Source organism: Girardinichthys multiradiatus, chromosome 10 (assembly GCF_021462225.1).
Source record: "Girardinichthys multiradiatus isolate DD_20200921_A chromosome 10, DD_fGirMul_XY1, whole genome shotgun sequence".
Lineage (NCBI taxonomy): Eukaryota > Metazoa > Chordata > Actinopteri > Cyprinodontiformes > Goodeidae > Girardinichthys > Girardinichthys multiradiatus.
Window position 1 is genome coordinate 35,944,112 of NC_061803.1, and position 18,701 is coordinate 35,962,812.

Sequence of the window (18,701 nt, forward strand, 5' to 3'; positions counted from 1 at the left end):
ATTCCTCATAGAGTACCAGATGAGTTTAAACTGGCCAGTCCTATTGCTAACGGATTTGAATCAATTTTATTGTGGGTTACTCCTAATAAAAATGTTGACCGCATAAATTATGTTCACTATAATGTACAACGTCTGGCTAACTTGTCTCGCGATGCCATATCTGGGCTGTCTGAACAACTGGCTTCCACTTCTTTAATGTCAGTACAAAACCGTATGGCTTTGGATATGTTGTTGGCAGACAAGGGTGGTATTTGTGCAATGTTTGGCCCAATGTGTTGCACGTTCATTCCAAATAATACCACCTGTTGAGGTAAAATAATACTGTCACTGATATTCTTGCGGCCTCAACCTCACCCAGTCCGGATGTCGTCAGAAAGAACAGATGAAGAGCAGGAAATTAAGATTACCGCAAGTTTAATTTGGAAGATAATAAGTCCAATGATTTCTAATGCAAAATGAATATACAAAATAACACAAAGAAAGAAAATTACATAAGGCCCTTACGGATAGAGATCGCAGATTTCAGCAAAGCATGGCTGTCTTTACCCCGATGTCTCTGTCATTACAAGTTCCAGAACATCTTTAAACCGTTGACTTCAAAGCTTACTGACTGTGCCTCCCCCTTTTGCCATCTCGTGTTGTAAATCAGCCAAGCTCCCTTGTGGTATCTATACCATGCCCAAAAGTCGACGTTTGTTGCTTTATTGTCCCTACAGCCAGCTTTTACTGCTTGCAGCTGTTGAGAACTTCCTAACCTCTGTTTCACCCTTGTTCCATCAGACTCCTGCTGTGATCTGTGATCTCTCCTCAAGGCTCACTCATGTTAAATCTCAGTTTAATGTTCCCACATGCAAACTAAACTAATAGCATGAAAGTACATGATTTTAATTCTCAACACACCCCTTACGGTTCTATAACCCGTGCTTTAGGTAGGCCTTCGAACTCTATCAAATTCTATGACTAAACATTCTGGCATTGAGAATATTTTTGACAATTGGTTTACAGATATGCTAGGCAAATACAAGGCTTTAGTTTTGGCAGCTCTGACTTCCCTTGCCGTGTTTACAGCAATTTTAACCTGTTGTGGCTGTTGTCTCATTCCTTGCTTGACAACCCTGACAAATAGACTTATTACAACTGCTCTATCAAAAGAACACAATCCTCCACCTTTCCAGATGCCGCTGCTTATGGGCTCCCACTTATGGGCTCCCACTTTGACAGCGAAACTGACTCTGAGGAGGAAATCACGGATGCTTTTGTCTAACTTTCACGCATATTGCTTGATATCAATCTTTTTGGTTTCATTACAAATTTGAAATGTGTTCATTCAGCAGGTTAGAGTTTCTGTTTCTAAACATGTTTCTGAAGGGGGTTCCTTATAACTCATGATGGTGATTTGGATTTTACCACTGTTTAATCTCCATTTATTCAAACGATGATTTTGTTCCTGTTTAATGAACATTACATTCATCATTTCTGTTGTTTCTTGATTCTAATGATGCATCTGTAAGAATAATGAAGACACAGAGTGTTGATGATTTGAGTATCATGTTTCTTTTATTGCATTTTTATTCTTCTTTTATTTCCGGTCATTCCTTTCCTTTCATGTCGGTGACTGCCTTGGCGGAGGGGGTTGTGTGAGAATTTTCCTGCCTGATTGTTTGTTGATACACAAATGTGTCTTAATTTCCGTCTGACGGGTTTTTCTCTCACACAGAGGATGACTGTTTTCTGTTTATTTCTTCCTTTAATTTTTATTTTGTTTCCTTTAACTTGGTGTTGATCACACATGAAACACGTTCCATTTATGATCAAAAAGTGTGGGATTGTAATGTAAAAATTTAAATTGCTTTTGTGCTTCTGAGGTGATGACCAAGTTTGAAATGACAATAGCTTTCACCTTCCTTTCTGCCCCCTCTGGGTGGTCTTCCCAAGGCATTTACAAGCTGGAGTGGAAATGTGTCTGAACACAAAAGGTGTTTTGTCTCTCTTCCTGTCCCTGAAACCCCTGCTGGTCCAACAAACAATCAGTCGCAGAGGAGCCGAGATGTCTGCGAGAAAGTTAGGTTGATTTCTCACCTCTATTTCTCCTAAAGGGGGGGTGTCAGGACCTGAATGATATAAGGAGGGGTCAGCACTTGTCTCATCAGATTTGGTCTCGGCTCTGTTCAGTAACACGTCAGATGCTGAAAGATCTGTCTCTCTTTTAAGGTTAAATTAATAAAGCTGGTTGAATGGTTATCATCGTTGTCTTTCTTTGGAAAATACAAGTTTTCTACAACAATCTCAAGCCTCCGCCAGCTCCACTCAAATCCCAAATCCACTTGGAAAGTCACTCACCTCAAAGTAACTCCTTACCTTAATTTACCTCCAAAAAAAGTCCACCTGTGTGCAATCTAAGTGTCACATGAATTGCCAGTGTTAACACACCTTTTGACCTTTGGCCTGAAAGGCCCCAGAGGTTGCAGCACCACTAAGCAGGAGGCATCACACCATGAAGATCAAGGAGCTATTCAAACAAGTCAGGGACAAAGTTGTTGAGAAGTACAAGTCATAATAAGGCTATAAAAAACAATTCAGGTCTTATTTTCCCTGGAGCTCCATCAAATCCATTATCTCCAAATAGAAAGCACAAGGTACCACAACAAATCTGCCAAGAGAGGGTTGCCCACCAGAACCCTTAGACCAGGCATGGAGGACATTGATCAGAGAGGCAGCACACAAAGATCAAAGGTAACCCTAGAGGAGCTGCAGAGTTCAACAGCAAAGACTGGAGTATCTGTTCATAGGACCACAATAAGCCTCCATAGAGCTGGGCTTGATGGAAAAGTGGCCAGAAAATGTCATTACTTGGTGTTAAATATAAGAATGCATGTTTTGAGTTCCCCAAATGTATGAAGGAAGAAGCTCTGTTCAGATGAGACTAAAACTGAACTTTTGGCCACAAAGGAAAATCCTATGTCTGCCATGTACCTAACACATCCATCACCTTAACAAAACCACCCCCATAGTGAAACATGGTGGTGGCAGCATCATGCTGTGGGGATGTTTTTTCAGAAGCAGGTACTGTGAAACTGGTCTGAGTTGAGGGAGAAATACATGGTGATAAATACAAGGATATTCTGTCGCAAAACCTGTGTCAGTCTGCCTGTGATCAGAGACTGGGATGGAGGTTCACCTCCCAGCAGGACAATGACCTGAAGCTTACTGCTAAAGTAACACTCCAGTGGTTTAGGAGGAACCATTGAAATGTATTGGAATGGCCTAGTCAACGTCCAGACATCAATCCAATTGAGAATCTGTGGTTAGACTAAAGATTACTGTTCACAAGTAAAAACCATCCAACACGAAAGTGTCATGATCCACAGCTGTTTGTGTTTCTGTTAATTGTACTTATCTGATTACCATGTAGGTCTTCACATCTTGGTTTTATTTAAGTTCCTTGTTTCTCTTCCTTCGACGCTGGATTCCTCTGCTTCTCTGCAAATGCTCAGTATCCTGTTGTTCCTTCCCAAGCTCTGTAAGTTTGTGGTTTCATTTATTAATAAGTCCTCACTATGAAGCATCATCCTTCCAGTCTGTGCCATGCTGTTGCCCCAACTTCACATATCATGACAGAAGAATCCAGCCACTATTTGGACCAAGCAGACAGGAAATCTGCATGAAGTTCTGCGGTGGATTTAGTATCAGCTGGAGGAGGCTGAACATTTATATGATGATGTAGAGATCCTGCCTTCTCCTTTGCTGCTGGAGGAAAGGCAGCAGGCCTTAAGGGGTTTCCAGGCTGGTGCTTGCGCCGCCAGGGTACGGCTCGTGGCGGTATGTCTGCACTCTGCCTCCATGGCATGGTCCATCTGCCCCCCGTTAAGGATGCCGGTGTCTCAAGCCCACCTTGCTGTCAGAACATTGGTTTGACACCTCGCACCTTCCCCACCAGGGTCAGTGGGGTTCCATGCCACAGCCACCTCGCCTCTCTTCAGTCTCTGAGGGTACAACTGGCGTCTCGGCATCCACTGGTGCACCAGTCGGTTGTGCCCCATCGCTGTGCTCTAGTCCAGTGCATCCAATCGCTGTGCATGGAGGAACGAGTCAAGTACTTCCTATTTCCACTCGGTAGAACGCAGCCCATTCTTTCCAGACCTGGATGTCATGGCCAGCACACCTCCACTCCTCCTTCAGGGTGTCTGGCTGATGCCTTCTCTACTCCTTGCTGCCTCAGAGCCCCGGAGAACCTTCAAGCTGCTGCTGCAGCATCGTGCTCCAGTCCCTGAGTTCACCTACAAGGGTGTCCAGGTGGACCCGCAATGTGCTCCTGTTCCTGAGCTCCTTTTTGGGTTTCAGTCTTCAAAGCTCCTCCATGGAATGTCTTCAGAGCTCCCTGACCACATCCTGGCCAGGTTCTTCATAGGTTCTCTATGTGTCCCGCTGCTGGCCTCCAAGGTTCCTGCGTTAATGCTGCCGGCTGCCTAGTGTCGTGCCTAGTGGCATTCTACCGTTCTTTTCACTAACAACTATGAAACTCCCAGTGACGCTCACATACACCCGCTCAACACAAACACACTCATTTGTACACATACACTCACCCACTGCCACACCCATGCACTGACACACAGATAATGTAAATGGTTGATGGTCATACAAACACACATTACTATTACATCAATGTGGCCTGCCTTTTTGTAGAGCACAAAATGCCCTGGCCTGTGAAGGCAGCCAGCTTTTCTACATGGTATGTCTGAAATGCCAAGACAGGACAGGAAGAAAACATTTCTTATTTGGTTTTCATCTGTACCTATTTTTAGTGATATGAACAGTAATACCAGAAACTAAACTAGGCATATCATTCACATTTTTTCCCAGATAAAAAACTGAAAAATTTGGATGAAAATCTTTAAAAAGAAAAGGAATGTAACAGAGGGGCTCCAACAACAATTCTCTGCCCCTGCAGAGGCTGTTGTTTTTAAAATAATAACCTAGTTAGATCCAGATGAATTCGCTAAATCTGCTTGACTGACTAGTTCCCCTGCAACATTGTTTGATAATATTTCTACCAATTCTTTTCAAATGTTTGGATATCTAGTTTTTATTCAGCTATATCTGAACATTTTTATAAAAATGTAAAAGACGAGTTGTTTGTATATAGAAAAAAATAAATATAACAAAATATAGATGATGTCAGAAATGTATTATGGGATAAGGTATAGCCCCACTCTTAATAGTGTGATCTACGTGTTTGCAGGTCTCTGTGCAACATAATGAAAGGGTGGGGAGGCTAATGGCTCTATTAAGACAGTTAAGTTGTGGCAAACCTTCAAATGTGTTGACAATGATTGTAAGTTGTTAATTTTTAACCCTCTGAGAGCGCTGCTCCTGCAGAGATGGTTGAATTATATGCTAATCTATTTTCAGATCGAGAAGCAACTAAATTTGGAAATTTGTCTTGTTCTCAGCTTCTCTTACCTTAACTTTGAATCTCCGTAGCTCCTCCAGAGTCAACAAGGGCCTCTTGATGGCTTCTCTGATTAATGCTCTTTTGATGTCTCAGTTTTGCAGTTGCTTTGGTTAATTTTAAGAGCTTTGGATATTATTTTATAACCTTCTGAGGCAGTTGGAAGAACACAAATGTATTTGGTGCTATCAGGTTAAAAGGGGCTAGATACAAATAGACACCACACTTTTCAGAATTTTATTAGTTAGATTTTTAATAGTATTTTTCTACTACTTCACAGTTATGTACTACTTGTGTTATCAAGTAATAATGTTTAATCGTACTATAAAAGCATACAAAAATTCTGTGATTTACAATTTGGAGTTAATTAACTTCTATTTATGTTTCTTTTTAGTCAGAAAAGTTAATAATTCTATCTGGCACAGTTAAAACATTTTCCCCTTCAAGCACATTCTCTCCATGAGAATATGAAAAACATACAACTAACTAAATTTTGTGCAACAAATCTCAGATCTTTGCACATATTGAAGATATTTTGGAATAAAAAGACAAACGCTTAGACGTGGGAGTTGTGTGATGTTGAATATTTAATGAGCAACAGAACCTATAAAAGGAGTAGTTCCATTTCAGGAAGAAATCGTCTATCAGAGGTCCATAAACATTCCCAGACAGAGGGGCAGAAATAATTTTCTATTAAATTTATGATTGTGGAATGTTCCAACATATAGCATTTCATACATACTTAAACTCTTCGTCTAATTAAGGTAGTTTCACATGGACATGTCTCCTCATTACAAAACACCACAGCAGTCCACATGTGACAAGACCTTTCACAAATTAGTAAAGCAGATATCTTAATAGACTAAACAAAATAATTTCATGAAATTAAACATTTTTCTAATGTAACATGTTTTTTTTAGCTACAATTAGAGGGATGAATCTTTTGTGTATAATCTGCAGCGAAGCATTAAAAACATCCACATGACTCATGGATTTAACAAAACAATTCCATATGTTCAATCCATGATACTGGCTGATGTATTTAACGTTTTACCTGATGCTCTCTCCTCAAAAAGCAATTAATGGCACTGTTGCTGTCATATACAGTACAGACCAAACGTTCCTTCTCATTCAAAGAGTTGTCTTTATTTTCATAACTATGAATGTTGTAGCTTCACACTGAAGGCATCAAAACTATGAATTAACACATATGGAATTATATACTTAACAAAAAAGTGTGAAACATGAAGATGACCTGGCCTCCACAGTCACCGGAACTGAACCCAATCGAGATGGTTTGGGGATAGCTGGACCGCAGAGTGAAGACTAAAGGGCCAACAAGTGCTAAGCATCTCTGGGAACTCATTCAAGACTGTTGGAAAACCATTTCACATGACTACCTCTTGAAGCTCATCAACAGAATGCCAAGAGTGTGTGGAGCAGTAATCAAAGCCAAAGGTGGCTACTTTGAAGAACCTAGAATATAAGACATATTTTCAGTTGTTTCACACCTTTTTGTTCAGTATATAATTCCACATGTGTTAATTCATAGTTTTGATGCCTTCAGTGTGAAGCTACAATATTCATAGTCATGAAAATAAAGACAACTCTTTGAATGAGAAGGTGTGTCCAAACCTTTGGTCTGTACTGTATGTACTCTTTTTTCTCTTTTTTTCTGATATACAACGTATTATAGAAGGAAATTGTTGCTTTCCATTGTCACCACATCATTAAAACTGATTGCTGCAAAATTTATAATTTGATGCAATCATCTGGGCTTCTTTAGATAACTTTTCACCAATTAGCATACTATGATCAGCTGAATTTACCTGCATTGTATTACAGCTTTGAGTGAACTGGCCTTTAGGGCACTGGCTCTAAACATGAATCTAGAACTAGATTGTAATCAAATGATTTACAACAATTTGAATAGAATTTGGACAATTAGTTTAAATTATTATTGGATGTATTGTGCTTTCGCACATATCTTTGGGACTTGCAGGGTTTTTGAAAAACAGGTTAATTTTGTGTTGAGGTTCAATTTTCCAGTCCCATAAACTGATGTAACATATTTATGGCACTTGTAGAAACATGTCTGAGAATCATGGGACATGTAGTTAGAGTGTGAAATTAGCTGCAGAGGCTTTGTTCCCACTCCCGTTTCTGTACAGCCTCTCATTCTGCCTCCCTGTCAGAGAGTGAGAACATGGTGCTTGCGTCATCTTTTTCAGCAACCAGAGAGAAGGAGGGGGGAGGGTAAGTCAGAGATAGGGTAGGAGAAGGAGGGTGCTGTGTGTCTCTCCGTCGCCAACATCACTGCCTTCGTCACCGGAAAACAAGGAAGATTACTGAATAGCAGAGCCTAAAGCGACAAAAATACAATTAGCAGCAGCAGCTCATCTATTTCCAACAGCTACGGACTCACAGATTAGGCCACTGCGTTCCCACCATCCTTAGCCAGAAGCACCAATCTCCCCAAGAGATTGGTGCATCTCTCCTAGGCATGCCTTGAGAAGAGAGAACGGCAGCCATCGCTTCATCCTGTCAACATGGGAAATCAGGAGGCAAAGCAAAAGAAAGCTGCACCTGCATCGGGTACTGGAAGCTATCCTTCACTGGATGAGGGATGGAAAGAGGGAGGAGGGGACTTGACAAAAAAGAGGGGCAAGAAACTCTATGGCAAGCAGGGAGGTAAAGGAACAAACACCAATGGAGGAGGAGGGACACATGGCACAGGACCAGGCAAAAAAAGAAATAAATCCGATTCCAAGTCCTCAGTTTTTTCCCTCCGAAAGAGAAAAATAAACCTGAAAGGGAATGGGGATACATGCTCATCAATACCAGGCTCAAACGAAGATGATTTGGCATCTCAACATGATGAGCTGGACAGCTCAAAAACACCTGACTTGTCTGCAGATGAGTTAGGACACTCAGACACTGAGGTTGCAATTCCCGATAACAGAAGGAAACCAGAACAGGAAAGCAGGAATACAGATAGAAGAGGAGAGGAAAAGTCAGGGGTGCAACGGAAAGCCTCAACAGCAGCAACATCACCCACAGAAGAAGGAGGGCAGAAGGGAGGTAGCTCAGGATCGGACACCGATATCTACAGCTTTCATTCAGCAGCTGACCATGAGGATTTACTCGCAGACATCCAGCTTGCTATTAGGCTACAGCATCAGTACCAACATGATGTGGAGAACAAGATCTCAGAGGCACATGCAGGCGGAGGTGGGGACCTGAACTGGAGAGCAGCAGAAGAATGGACCAAGAAAAGTAATGGATTAGAAAAATTAACTCCTCAGGAGGTACTTGACATGACCCCAGAATTAGAGGTGGGCTCTGATGCTCTGTCATTCCTAGAGACAGAAACTCCCTGTTCTGTGGGTCCCACAGAACAGCCTCTTCTGCTGTCAAGTAGAGTGACACGCCTCTCTGTCCACACAGAGCTGAAGGGACAGGGGAAGGTCCAGGAAGGGGTGGGGCATCCAGAGTTAGATGTGAAGGGGGAGAATGAGGGAGAAGCCTTTCTTTGTATTGCTACAGGCACAAAAGACCAGCATATGGACATCTCCATGACTACTGGGGGTTTAGCAGGGAGCCCAATCACTATGGCAACCTGTGATGATGGTTCTCCAAATGTCTCTGACAGTGGTGGTAAATGTCCCAGAAGGCTGGAGGAAGCAGACCTCAGTCCCCCTCCAGAGAGCAATAGTAAAAGTACTGAACCTGCAGAGGGACTGAGCTCCAGGGCTGTGTTTGATGAAGGTGACGGTCAGTTAGGCTCAGGTACAAGTGCAGAGTCACTTGAGGACTGCCTGATGGATGGTTCCAAATCCAACCAATGTTCTGCTTTCTGTACCAGTGCTGACCCCTCAGACCAGCACTGCAGCAGGGGCAGCATCTGCTTTATCACACTCCCGCCCCAGGGGAGCCCAAAGCTGGCAAAGCAGCTCCTCAAGTCTACCCACTCCTCCAACTTCTACAGCCATGTGGTGAAATCCTACCCCACTGTCTTTCCATCCTACATCAAGACCACTACGCGACAGCTCAGTACCCCGGGACACTCCCCTGCTCTGTCTCCCTCTCATAGCCCCCTGTCTCCACGCAGAGCCCACCTTGACAACCGCAGGTACATGCTACTGCTGCATGCTTGTCAAATGTAATATTTACCTTCATATTTGTATTCCATTTACTATTTTTTTTAGGAAATTATCCCAAAAACAATTATACAATTCAATTATACAATTATAAAATACGATATAGTTTTTAACATCAAAACTACTTTTTTGCTAACAGTCGTGCAGAAATGAAATAATCTACCCCAAAATGCATGAAGTTCTGATTATGTTGACTGCACAGGATGGACCTAATAGGATTTTTGTCAACAAAAATGACCTTAAACTGAATAAAGAAGAAGGAAACTATCTGTAAACATGCTGGTTTCACAGATATAAGAATAATGATCAATTATTTCATTATTTTCTGTAATACTGGGCTGGTAGGTACGCTTTCTTAACATTTCTTATTTTAGCTCACTGTTGTGTTTGGTTTTGGCACTAAAATGATTTAAGGTGCCAACAAATAAATTCAGTGAAGTATGATCGACAATAAAAACTTACAGAAGATGACAAGTTTCTGTACAATTAAACCACTTTACTAAAAGAGCTGCTAGATTTGGGACTGAGGGATAATATGGCAATGGGCCTTTATTTAATGTCGATTGTTTCTCTGACTAAGGAACTTCCAAGGAACCAGCTTCCATGCAGTTTGTTCTAGTGGAATTGATCACACCTTCTCTTATTGTTCTTGTTTTTGATACATTTTCAGTCCAGTTTTTCTCCAGGGTCATATTTACAATTTTTTAAGCTACTCACTACTAATCTGGTCAGTTATATTATGACCAATGATATGGAAATTGAGTCCTTCTTTCAGTCTTTCTATTTATAGTGTATTCCTTGGAAAAACCTGAGTTATTGAAGTCCCACGAGTCACTGACCCATCCCTCTGTCCTTTCCATGGAGGATCGAGGACAGGATGGCAGCTTAGGGTGTTTTTTGGTTTTGTTGGTCTTATTTCACAGTTGAAGTTTTGAATCATGTTTGTTATTTTTCTGATCATGTTTTAGTCTTGTTCATATTTTGTCAAGTTTGGTTTTTGGATCTAGTTATGCTTTAGTTTCATGTTTTTCTAGTTTCTGTTAGTTTGTATTCAAGAGTCTGTTTTGCTCCAGCCAGGTTTTGTCCTCTCCTGTCTTTTAATTAACTTAATTCGGTTCACTTGCACCTGGTTAATCTGTCTTGCTTCACCTGGTTCACACTCCATATATACAGTACAGACCAAAGGTTTGGACACACCTCATTCAAAGAGTTGTCTTTATTTTCATGACTATGAATATTGTAGCTTCACACTGAAGGCATCAAAACTATGAATTAACATGTGGAATTATATACTGAACAAAAAAGTGTGAAACAACTGAAAATATGTCTTATATTCTAGGTTCTTAAAAGTAGCCACCTTTTGCTTTGATTACTGCTACGCAGTAAACTTTGAACGTGTCCCCAAGTGCAGTCGCAAAAACCATCAAGCGCTACAAAGAAACTGGCTCACATGAGGACCGCCCCAGGAAAGGAAGACCAAGAGTCACCTCTGCTGCGGACGATAAGTTCATCAGTCACCAGCCTCAGAAATCGCAGGTTAACAGCAGCTCAGATTAGAGAACAGGTCAATGCCACACAGAGTTCTAGCAGCTGACACATCTCTAGAAGAACTGTTAAGAGGAGACTGTGTGAATCAGGCCTTCATGGTAAAATAGCTGCTAAGAAACCACTGCTGAGGAAAGGCAACAAGCAGAAGAGACTTGTTTGGGCTAAAGAACACAAGGAATGGACATTAGACCAGTGGAAATCTGTGCTTTGGTCTGATGAGTCCATGTTTGAGATCTTTGGTTCCAACCACCATGTCTTTGTGCGGCGCAGAAGAAGTGAACGGATGGACTCTACATGCCTGGTTCCCACCGTGAAGCATGGAGGAGGAGGTGTGATGGTGTGGGGGTGCTTTGCTAGTGACACTGTTGGGGATTTATTCAAAATTGAAGGCATACTGAACCAGCATGGCTACCACAGCATCTTGCAGCGGCATGCTATTCCATCCGGTTTGCGTTTAGTTGGACCATCATTTATTTTTCAACAGGACAATGACCCCAAACACACCTCCAGGCTGTGTAAGGGCTATTTGACCAAGAAGGAGAGTGATGGGGTGCTGCGCCAGATGACCTGGCCTCCACAGTCACCGGACCTGAACCCAATCGAGATGGTTTGGGGTGAGCTGGACCGCAGAGTGAAGGCAAAAGGGCCAACAAGTGCTAAGCATCTCTGGGAACTCCTTCAAGACTTTTGGAAAACCATTTCAGGTGACTACCTCTTGAAGCTCATCAACAGAACACCTAGAGTGTGCTGAGCAGTAATCAAAGCAAAAGGTGGCTACTTTGAAGAACCTAGAATATAAGACATATTTTCAGTTGTTTCACACTTTTTTGTTCAGTATATAATTCCACATGTGTTAATTCATAGTTCTGATGCCTTCAGTGTCAAGCTACAATATTCATAGTCATAAGGTGGAGGTTGACTGAGTGGCTGGGATGGCTGGAACTGGCAGCAGGTTAAGCATCCTTGGATGTAGACCTGAGTGTTGTAAGATGTTGGAGGCCAGTACGCCATCTGTTGGGGGGTGTGGAGTGTGGCTTTGTAGCTCCTATGGTCCCCTACAGGAGAGTAATGGGTGTAGGCTAATGTGACCCTCCTTTGGTCTGAACAATGCTGAAAGGATGGGAGAGCTGTTTTATGCCAATCTGCACACTGAAGGTGCATACTCCATTTACCTTAAGAAGATGGCGAAGCCAGTCTGCTGGAAGGAGTTTGTGGCTAAGTTGTGCCTCAATTAAAAGGGGATCTTCCTGGCACAAGTGGTCATACAGCTCTCTACTAGTTGACAATTTTTCCAGTCAGAATGCTAGAAGTGCTTCTGGTATGAACATGGTTTCCAGGTGCACACATTCCACCACTTTGGGGTTGTAGGTTTTCACACCTGGGTTTTTTAAAGAGCAAAGAAATGATGCATGACTGTGGTGAGGAGTTTTCAGGGTGGCTGGGTGCAGCTCTGTACCAAAGGTGCTCATATCTGTCTGACCAAAATGGATGACCCCAACACAGGTAAACACATAATAAAGACTAGCATTTGTAGCAAAGTAAAGTGGCAGTTAAGGCTACTTAACTGTATTTATGTTGCAACATCAGTATTATCAGCATGGTGAAGTATTATATTATTATCTTATCAGACTCCAATATATCAGTAATCAGCCTGAAGGGTAATTTATTTTACTAACATTGGGAGCCATAAGATGAGATGAATTTCAATTTTGACACTTCATTTGAAGTTGAATAATGGAACTCAACCAATTAGTAAAATCACATATATTTTAATGATTCATTAAGTAAAGAAACAGAGCATAAACAGACATTACATCTAACTACTTCAGTTGTGACTGCAAAGGGAACTTAGTGTTCAGAGTATTATTAGCTGATTAAAAGCCTAACTTAAAAAAAAAATATTATCAGTCTCTTCCTGAAATTTTACTCCAGCAAAGGTATTGTGTATAATTACGAGTTCTTAATATGTAACTTATCTTTAAAAAAATGGTTTGGAGAGGAAAAAGAATCAGTTTAGGCCCAGCAGAAAGGCCCAGAATCACAGAGCAGGAGAAGACAGTGCCTACATTTGGGTCAGATGGCTGATTACTCTCTCTGAACCAACTTGGGTTTCTGCTCCAGGTACCATCAGCTCTGACACTGCAGGAAATGCTCTGTTGGTTGGTTGGCACACACTAGATGCCTTGGTGGTTTCTGTTTGAAATTGGAAACCAAATTGTAAACAATACCAAAAAGTAATCTCGCTGAACAAAGATGGCTTTCGTCTTTACCATAGTTACACAAAACTAAGAGCTTCTTCTATGATTCAGGAGTCATAAACACTTCATGTTCTTATAAGACAAGTGGATTGTTGCCCGTATTTCTTGTTTCAACAATAATAGAAAAAAATATAGTGTTAGGACCTTTGCACAGCACTGCAAACACATGTTTCCATAAATGGGGTAAAACAAAATGAATTCCACCACATACTAGCATAAATAGTTGAACTATATTGAAGCCTACATGGAAATTAATGGCTTATGTAAATGTTGCCAGGACATTGGTTGGAGAACACGGAACCCACAGACAACGTTCTCTGAGCCTTACTGGGCCCCTGAGCCACTCAGCTGACTGGACAGAGGAGCTTGAAAGAAGGCTTAGAGGCAGAGAGGCGGAGGGAGGAGGTTTAGGAGAGTATCTGGGCTACAGAGGAGGAGGCAGTCAACCTATCTGTGCAACCAGGAGATCCTCATGTGGACAGGTCTCCCTCTGTGCTTTTCAGGATGTCTTCACAGGTGAGAACACAGAAAATTCTTCTTTTATTGGGGGAGAACCAGCAAGTTATCCCCGATGTTCTCTTGTTGATGAATCAGCATTAATGTTAAATGACTAGTTTAATGTTTAAAAGTAGGGTTATTTACATGACTATGGGTGAGTTTAGCATAAATTAATTCATAGTAGACTTCATGTGAGTTTTGGCATCCTCAACATGGTATTTTTTATTTATTATACATATTTTAAGGATCGGATTATAGGTTTTTATACCGAAGTAATAAATGACTCCTATTCTGAATGCTCTGAATTTCTCTCTGTTGTGTGCTTGCTTGCAATGCATACATGAGGTAACATTAACACAAATAAACATGGTAAGGTTCACTAGAAAATAGTTTTTGCATGTCACACAGACAGAAGTGAGTAACTCCAGTACATTCCTGAGGATAGGTGAGGGCCTATGGGTATTATCCAGAGTAATAAATAAAAATACTATCTTAATTAAAGGTAATAAATAACTGCTGCAATAAAAACTTTTCTTTGATATTTTGACAAACCAGAATTAATTGCATGTCAATCACTAGACCCAATGAAAACTTGGTGAAAAATTATTCAGATTATAGAGAAATTAAGGTAAAGTTGGAATTAAATTAATTAAGGTACTGGTAACCTATTGAAAATAAATGAGCTTTAGGCTTTTGGCCTCGGCCTAGTATTATTGTGTCCTGTGCCACATTAAAGTCCACCAGCTCAACCATAAATGTGTTTTTATGTAAGTGGTGATCTCAGCTGATATTGGTTCAGCTGGTCCAGTGTCCAGTGAAAATTCTTTGGGCATTAGGTCGTTCTCCAGGCGTAACGTTGGTTCATGTGGTCCTCAGGGCGCTTTCTTCAAGAGTTAAGTCCGATTTGTTTAAAGTGAGGTTCTGTGAAGGTATTTATGCTAATAGTCAACCTGTAGTTGAAAGATGGCATATTGCTGTGGGCTTGTTGGAGACGTAAATAAATGTTTTGGGGTGTTTTATAACAATTAAAGGGATAATAATACTTTTTCCCATCCCTGCTGAAGAAAAGCATGCCTGTAGCATGAGACTGCCACCACTATGTTTTACTGTAGAGATGGTTTTCACAAGGTCATGTGTAACATTAGTTTTCCACCACAATTTGCCAAAAAAGTAAATTTTGTTCTCATCTAATCATAGCATCTTCTTTTACATGCTTGCTATGTCCCCTTCTTGACTTTAAAGTGGGCCTCTTGTGGCTTTCTATCTACAAAGGCTTTCTTCTTACCACTGTAAGGTTCCCTTAAGATAACTACGGGACAAAGGGAGTAAACACAAATTGTGTCTGGGATTAAAGAGACAGTCAGAAAACATCTGACAAACTTTCACTGATAAATTGGTAACAATTCAAAGCAAAATCCTGAAAAAAACAACAATGGGTTAGTTTAAAATTAAAGAGCAAGGGTGCAGAGAAAACAGAGTCAGATCACTAGTCAAAACAAAAGAACAACCTCCATCTTACACACCCAAACCAAACATGCACCTCTGCAGGTAACAGCCAATCTTCAATGAAGGCCAGATTTGTGAAGTGTGCAATTTATAGCTTTCCTATCTAGAATTTCTCTCATTTGAGCTGTGGATGTCTGGAGCTCCTCCAGAGTTACCATAAGCCTCTTGGCTGTGTCTCTAATCAATGCTCTCCTTGCCTGTCCTGTCAGTTTAGGTCACAGCTGTTTATGGCCGGTGTCCTGTTACCTTTATGTGTTGTAGCAGTGCTCTGTAGAATGTAACTGCAGGCTGAGGAGCCAAGTCTGCCATTTGATTCAGGCTTGTTGAATTAGTAAAACCTATACCTTGACACCCCCAGCTTTGGAAGAAGGCAGTGTCCTGGGAGGTTTTCAGTTGTGCCATACTCTTTTCCTTCCTCCATTTGAGATGTTGGATTGATTGGAGCTCTGGAATATAGTTAAGGTTTGAGGTACTGTTTTAAAACCTAACCTTGGTTTAAAGGTCTTATACGTTTCTTGGTCTTCTTGATGCCATTTGTTCACTGACATTTTCTACCAAACATTTGAGACATTCATAGAACAGCTGTAACCATACTGAGATTATATTACACAAAGGTGGACTCTATTTACTAATTAGGTGACTTCTGAAATCAGTTGGTTGCTCTGGATTTCACTTAGAGGTGCTGAATACATGCAGTGCCATGTAAATGTATTCAGACCCTTACAGATTTGCCTGTTTTTGCTTTTTCTGTCATACCAAAATGTGCTAGCTCATCAACTAATTCATTTCTGACTAATCATAATATTAGAGAAAGATACCCTGAGTAAAAAGTATTAAAAAAAACTGGTTTTAAATGCTGATTTTCTTCATAAGCTGAAATAGCTATCAAACCAACCTGGCCTTATGTAAAAACATTATTGCCCCTAAACCTGATACCTCTTATTAATTGTTTGCGATTTAGGTCCAATCTTCTTTACCAAACTGTTTTAATATGACCACATTTAAGGGTTGTCAAACATGGAGCCCTTTAGAGATGAACATGTGGCGCGGCGCTGATGTTGTGGAGGCGGGGCGAGCGGCTGTGTGCAGGGGCTGTAGTCCTCGGGGCGGCTGTCCCGGGTTCGGGTCCCGGACCTGGCGCCGTTTGCCAAGTGTCTCCCTCTCTCTACCCCTTTCCTGTCTGCCTATTGTTAAAGAAGTATAAAGGCCACTAGTGCCAAAAAACATATCTTAAAAAAAAAAAGAGATGAACATGTTGGTGTGATTTGGATCATTGTTCTGGTTTCGGCTCCAGAACTCTCTTCACATGGATGCCATTTTTGCCAGTCTCTTTCTTGTTGTTGAATCACAAACAGAGACCTTAACTGAAGCATCTTTAGATGTTGGTCTTGGTTCTATAGTGAACCTCTGAATGAGTCGTTGACTGCGGAGAAGGTTCACCACTGCTCCATGTTTCTTCATTTCTGGCTAATTGCTCTGTCGCTTAAGTCCCATAGCCTAGCGTACTGTTGGATGTGAATAACTGGCAATATTTAGGCCTAGAGATAGCTAATAAAATACAAACTAGACATTCAAAAACTGTGTTTAATCACAGTTGATTTAGCATTATGCGTTAGCTACTCAGCACATACTAATATGAATAATATAAATATAATATCAATAACATAACTTGCAGATTGGGCTTCCCATTCTGGAAACAGTTATAGAAGATATCAGCTAATTTTGCTTGAGTAATGGCAAACTTAAAACTGTGAAAAGCAGGAAAATATTGCCAGTTTTTATATAGCACAAATTATGTTTTATTGAACGTAGAGAGAAAATATCAATGGTTTTTCTCTTTGGTTGAATAAAAATATATAAAATAATCACTTTATCCCAAGGGGTGTTTGGTAGTTAATGTGACATGGCTGATGTGACTGCCAAGCAAAACACCATCTAGTAAATTATAAAACAATTCCTGCCAATTGAATGTCTGAATTCCGAATGGACAAAAACAAAAGAGATGCTATTCGTGTCCTAGTCGTTAGTGGACTGCTTAGGGTCGCAGACAATCTTGGGCTAGATCTGCATCCAGAACATGAGAAAATGAAGCTTATTTAGAGAAGGGAGTAGTTTTAAGTCTTCACCAAATGTTTGTTTTCCCCTGCGGATGTGCAGGTCGCACGCTTCTCGAGAGGCTTTTCCTGCAGCAGCAGCAGGAGGAGCCAGAGGAGGCTGAGAGGCTCTGCTCTAAGATCTTGGCCATGGGTCTCCTGCTTCCTTTCACAGACTGCTTCAGAGAACAGTTAGGGGGCAGCACGGTTCAAATCCCCTCCACTGCATCAGCAAAGTTTGACGTAAGTACCTACATCTTATTTACGCTACAGGGGTTGGACAATGAAACTGAAACACCTGGTTTTAGACCACAATAATTTATTAGTATGGTGTAGACAAAAGACTTTAGATACACCTGTAACCAGTCAGACAGAAAGCAGCTACAGGGTTGCTGGGAGGTATTTGAACATCAGGACCCAGAGCAATATGCAGTAGTGGACCTGGGCTACATCAGACACTGAATGGATACATTCATCTTGTCCAAACACATCCAAGCTCATCCCAATAGAAATCACGAGGTGACTGGAGGACAAGACAAGTGCTGGACATGCATGCTGGAAAAGCATAAAGTTTTAGAACAAGACAGTGAATATTACTCTGGCTTAGTTGGGCCTTTCATTGCCAGACAAACTAATTGATCATCTTCTACACCACCATCATTCAGTCTGTCCTGTCTTCGTCCATCTCAGTGTGTTTTGGCTCTTCCACATAACAGGACAGGTCCAGACTGCACTGAACAATCAGGTCTGCAGAGAGAATCATCAGGGCTGACCTTCCCTCCATCCAGGACTTCTACAGGTCTAGGGTCAGGAAAAGGGCTGCTAAAATCTCTGCAGACTCCTCACACCCTGCACACAAGCTATTTAGGATTTTATCTTCAGGTGGTGCTACAAATCGCTTTATGCTAAAACCAGCCGCCACAGAGACAGTTTCTTCCCACAGGCTGTTTCTCTGATGAACTCATGACAGTCAAGAGTTCCAGAACAACACCATGCAAACTTGGACTGATCTAACATTATATTCAATTGTAAATTCAACTGTGTATATATGTATATTTAAAAATACATTTTCTATTTCCATTATTATATATATATTAAAAAAAATCTTCACTGAGAGCAAAGTGCACCGGAGTCAAATCCCTTGTTTGTCTGTACAAACCTGGCAATAAAGCTGATTCTGATTGTGAAA

The 18,701-nt window shown here is 41.1% G+C and overlaps 1 protein-coding gene across 1 annotated transcript in view; it reads left to right on the forward strand.

Moving 5' to 3' along the window:
• The first annotated feature begins 7,762 nt into the window (after positions 1-7,762).
• fmn2b (formin 2b) overlaps positions 7,763-18,701 on the forward strand; it is a 53,647-nt gene continuing 42,708 nt past the window's right edge. The window contains exons 1-3 of the mRNA XM_047376106.1: positions 7,763-9,581; positions 13,693-13,931; positions 17,577-17,755. Coding sequence (XP_047232062.1) covers positions 7,999-9,581; positions 13,693-13,931; positions 17,577-17,755 — 2,001 coding nt within the window. The 5' untranslated portion in view covers positions 7,763-7,998. The remainder of the gene's footprint in view (positions 9,582-13,692; positions 13,932-17,576; positions 17,756-18,701) is intronic.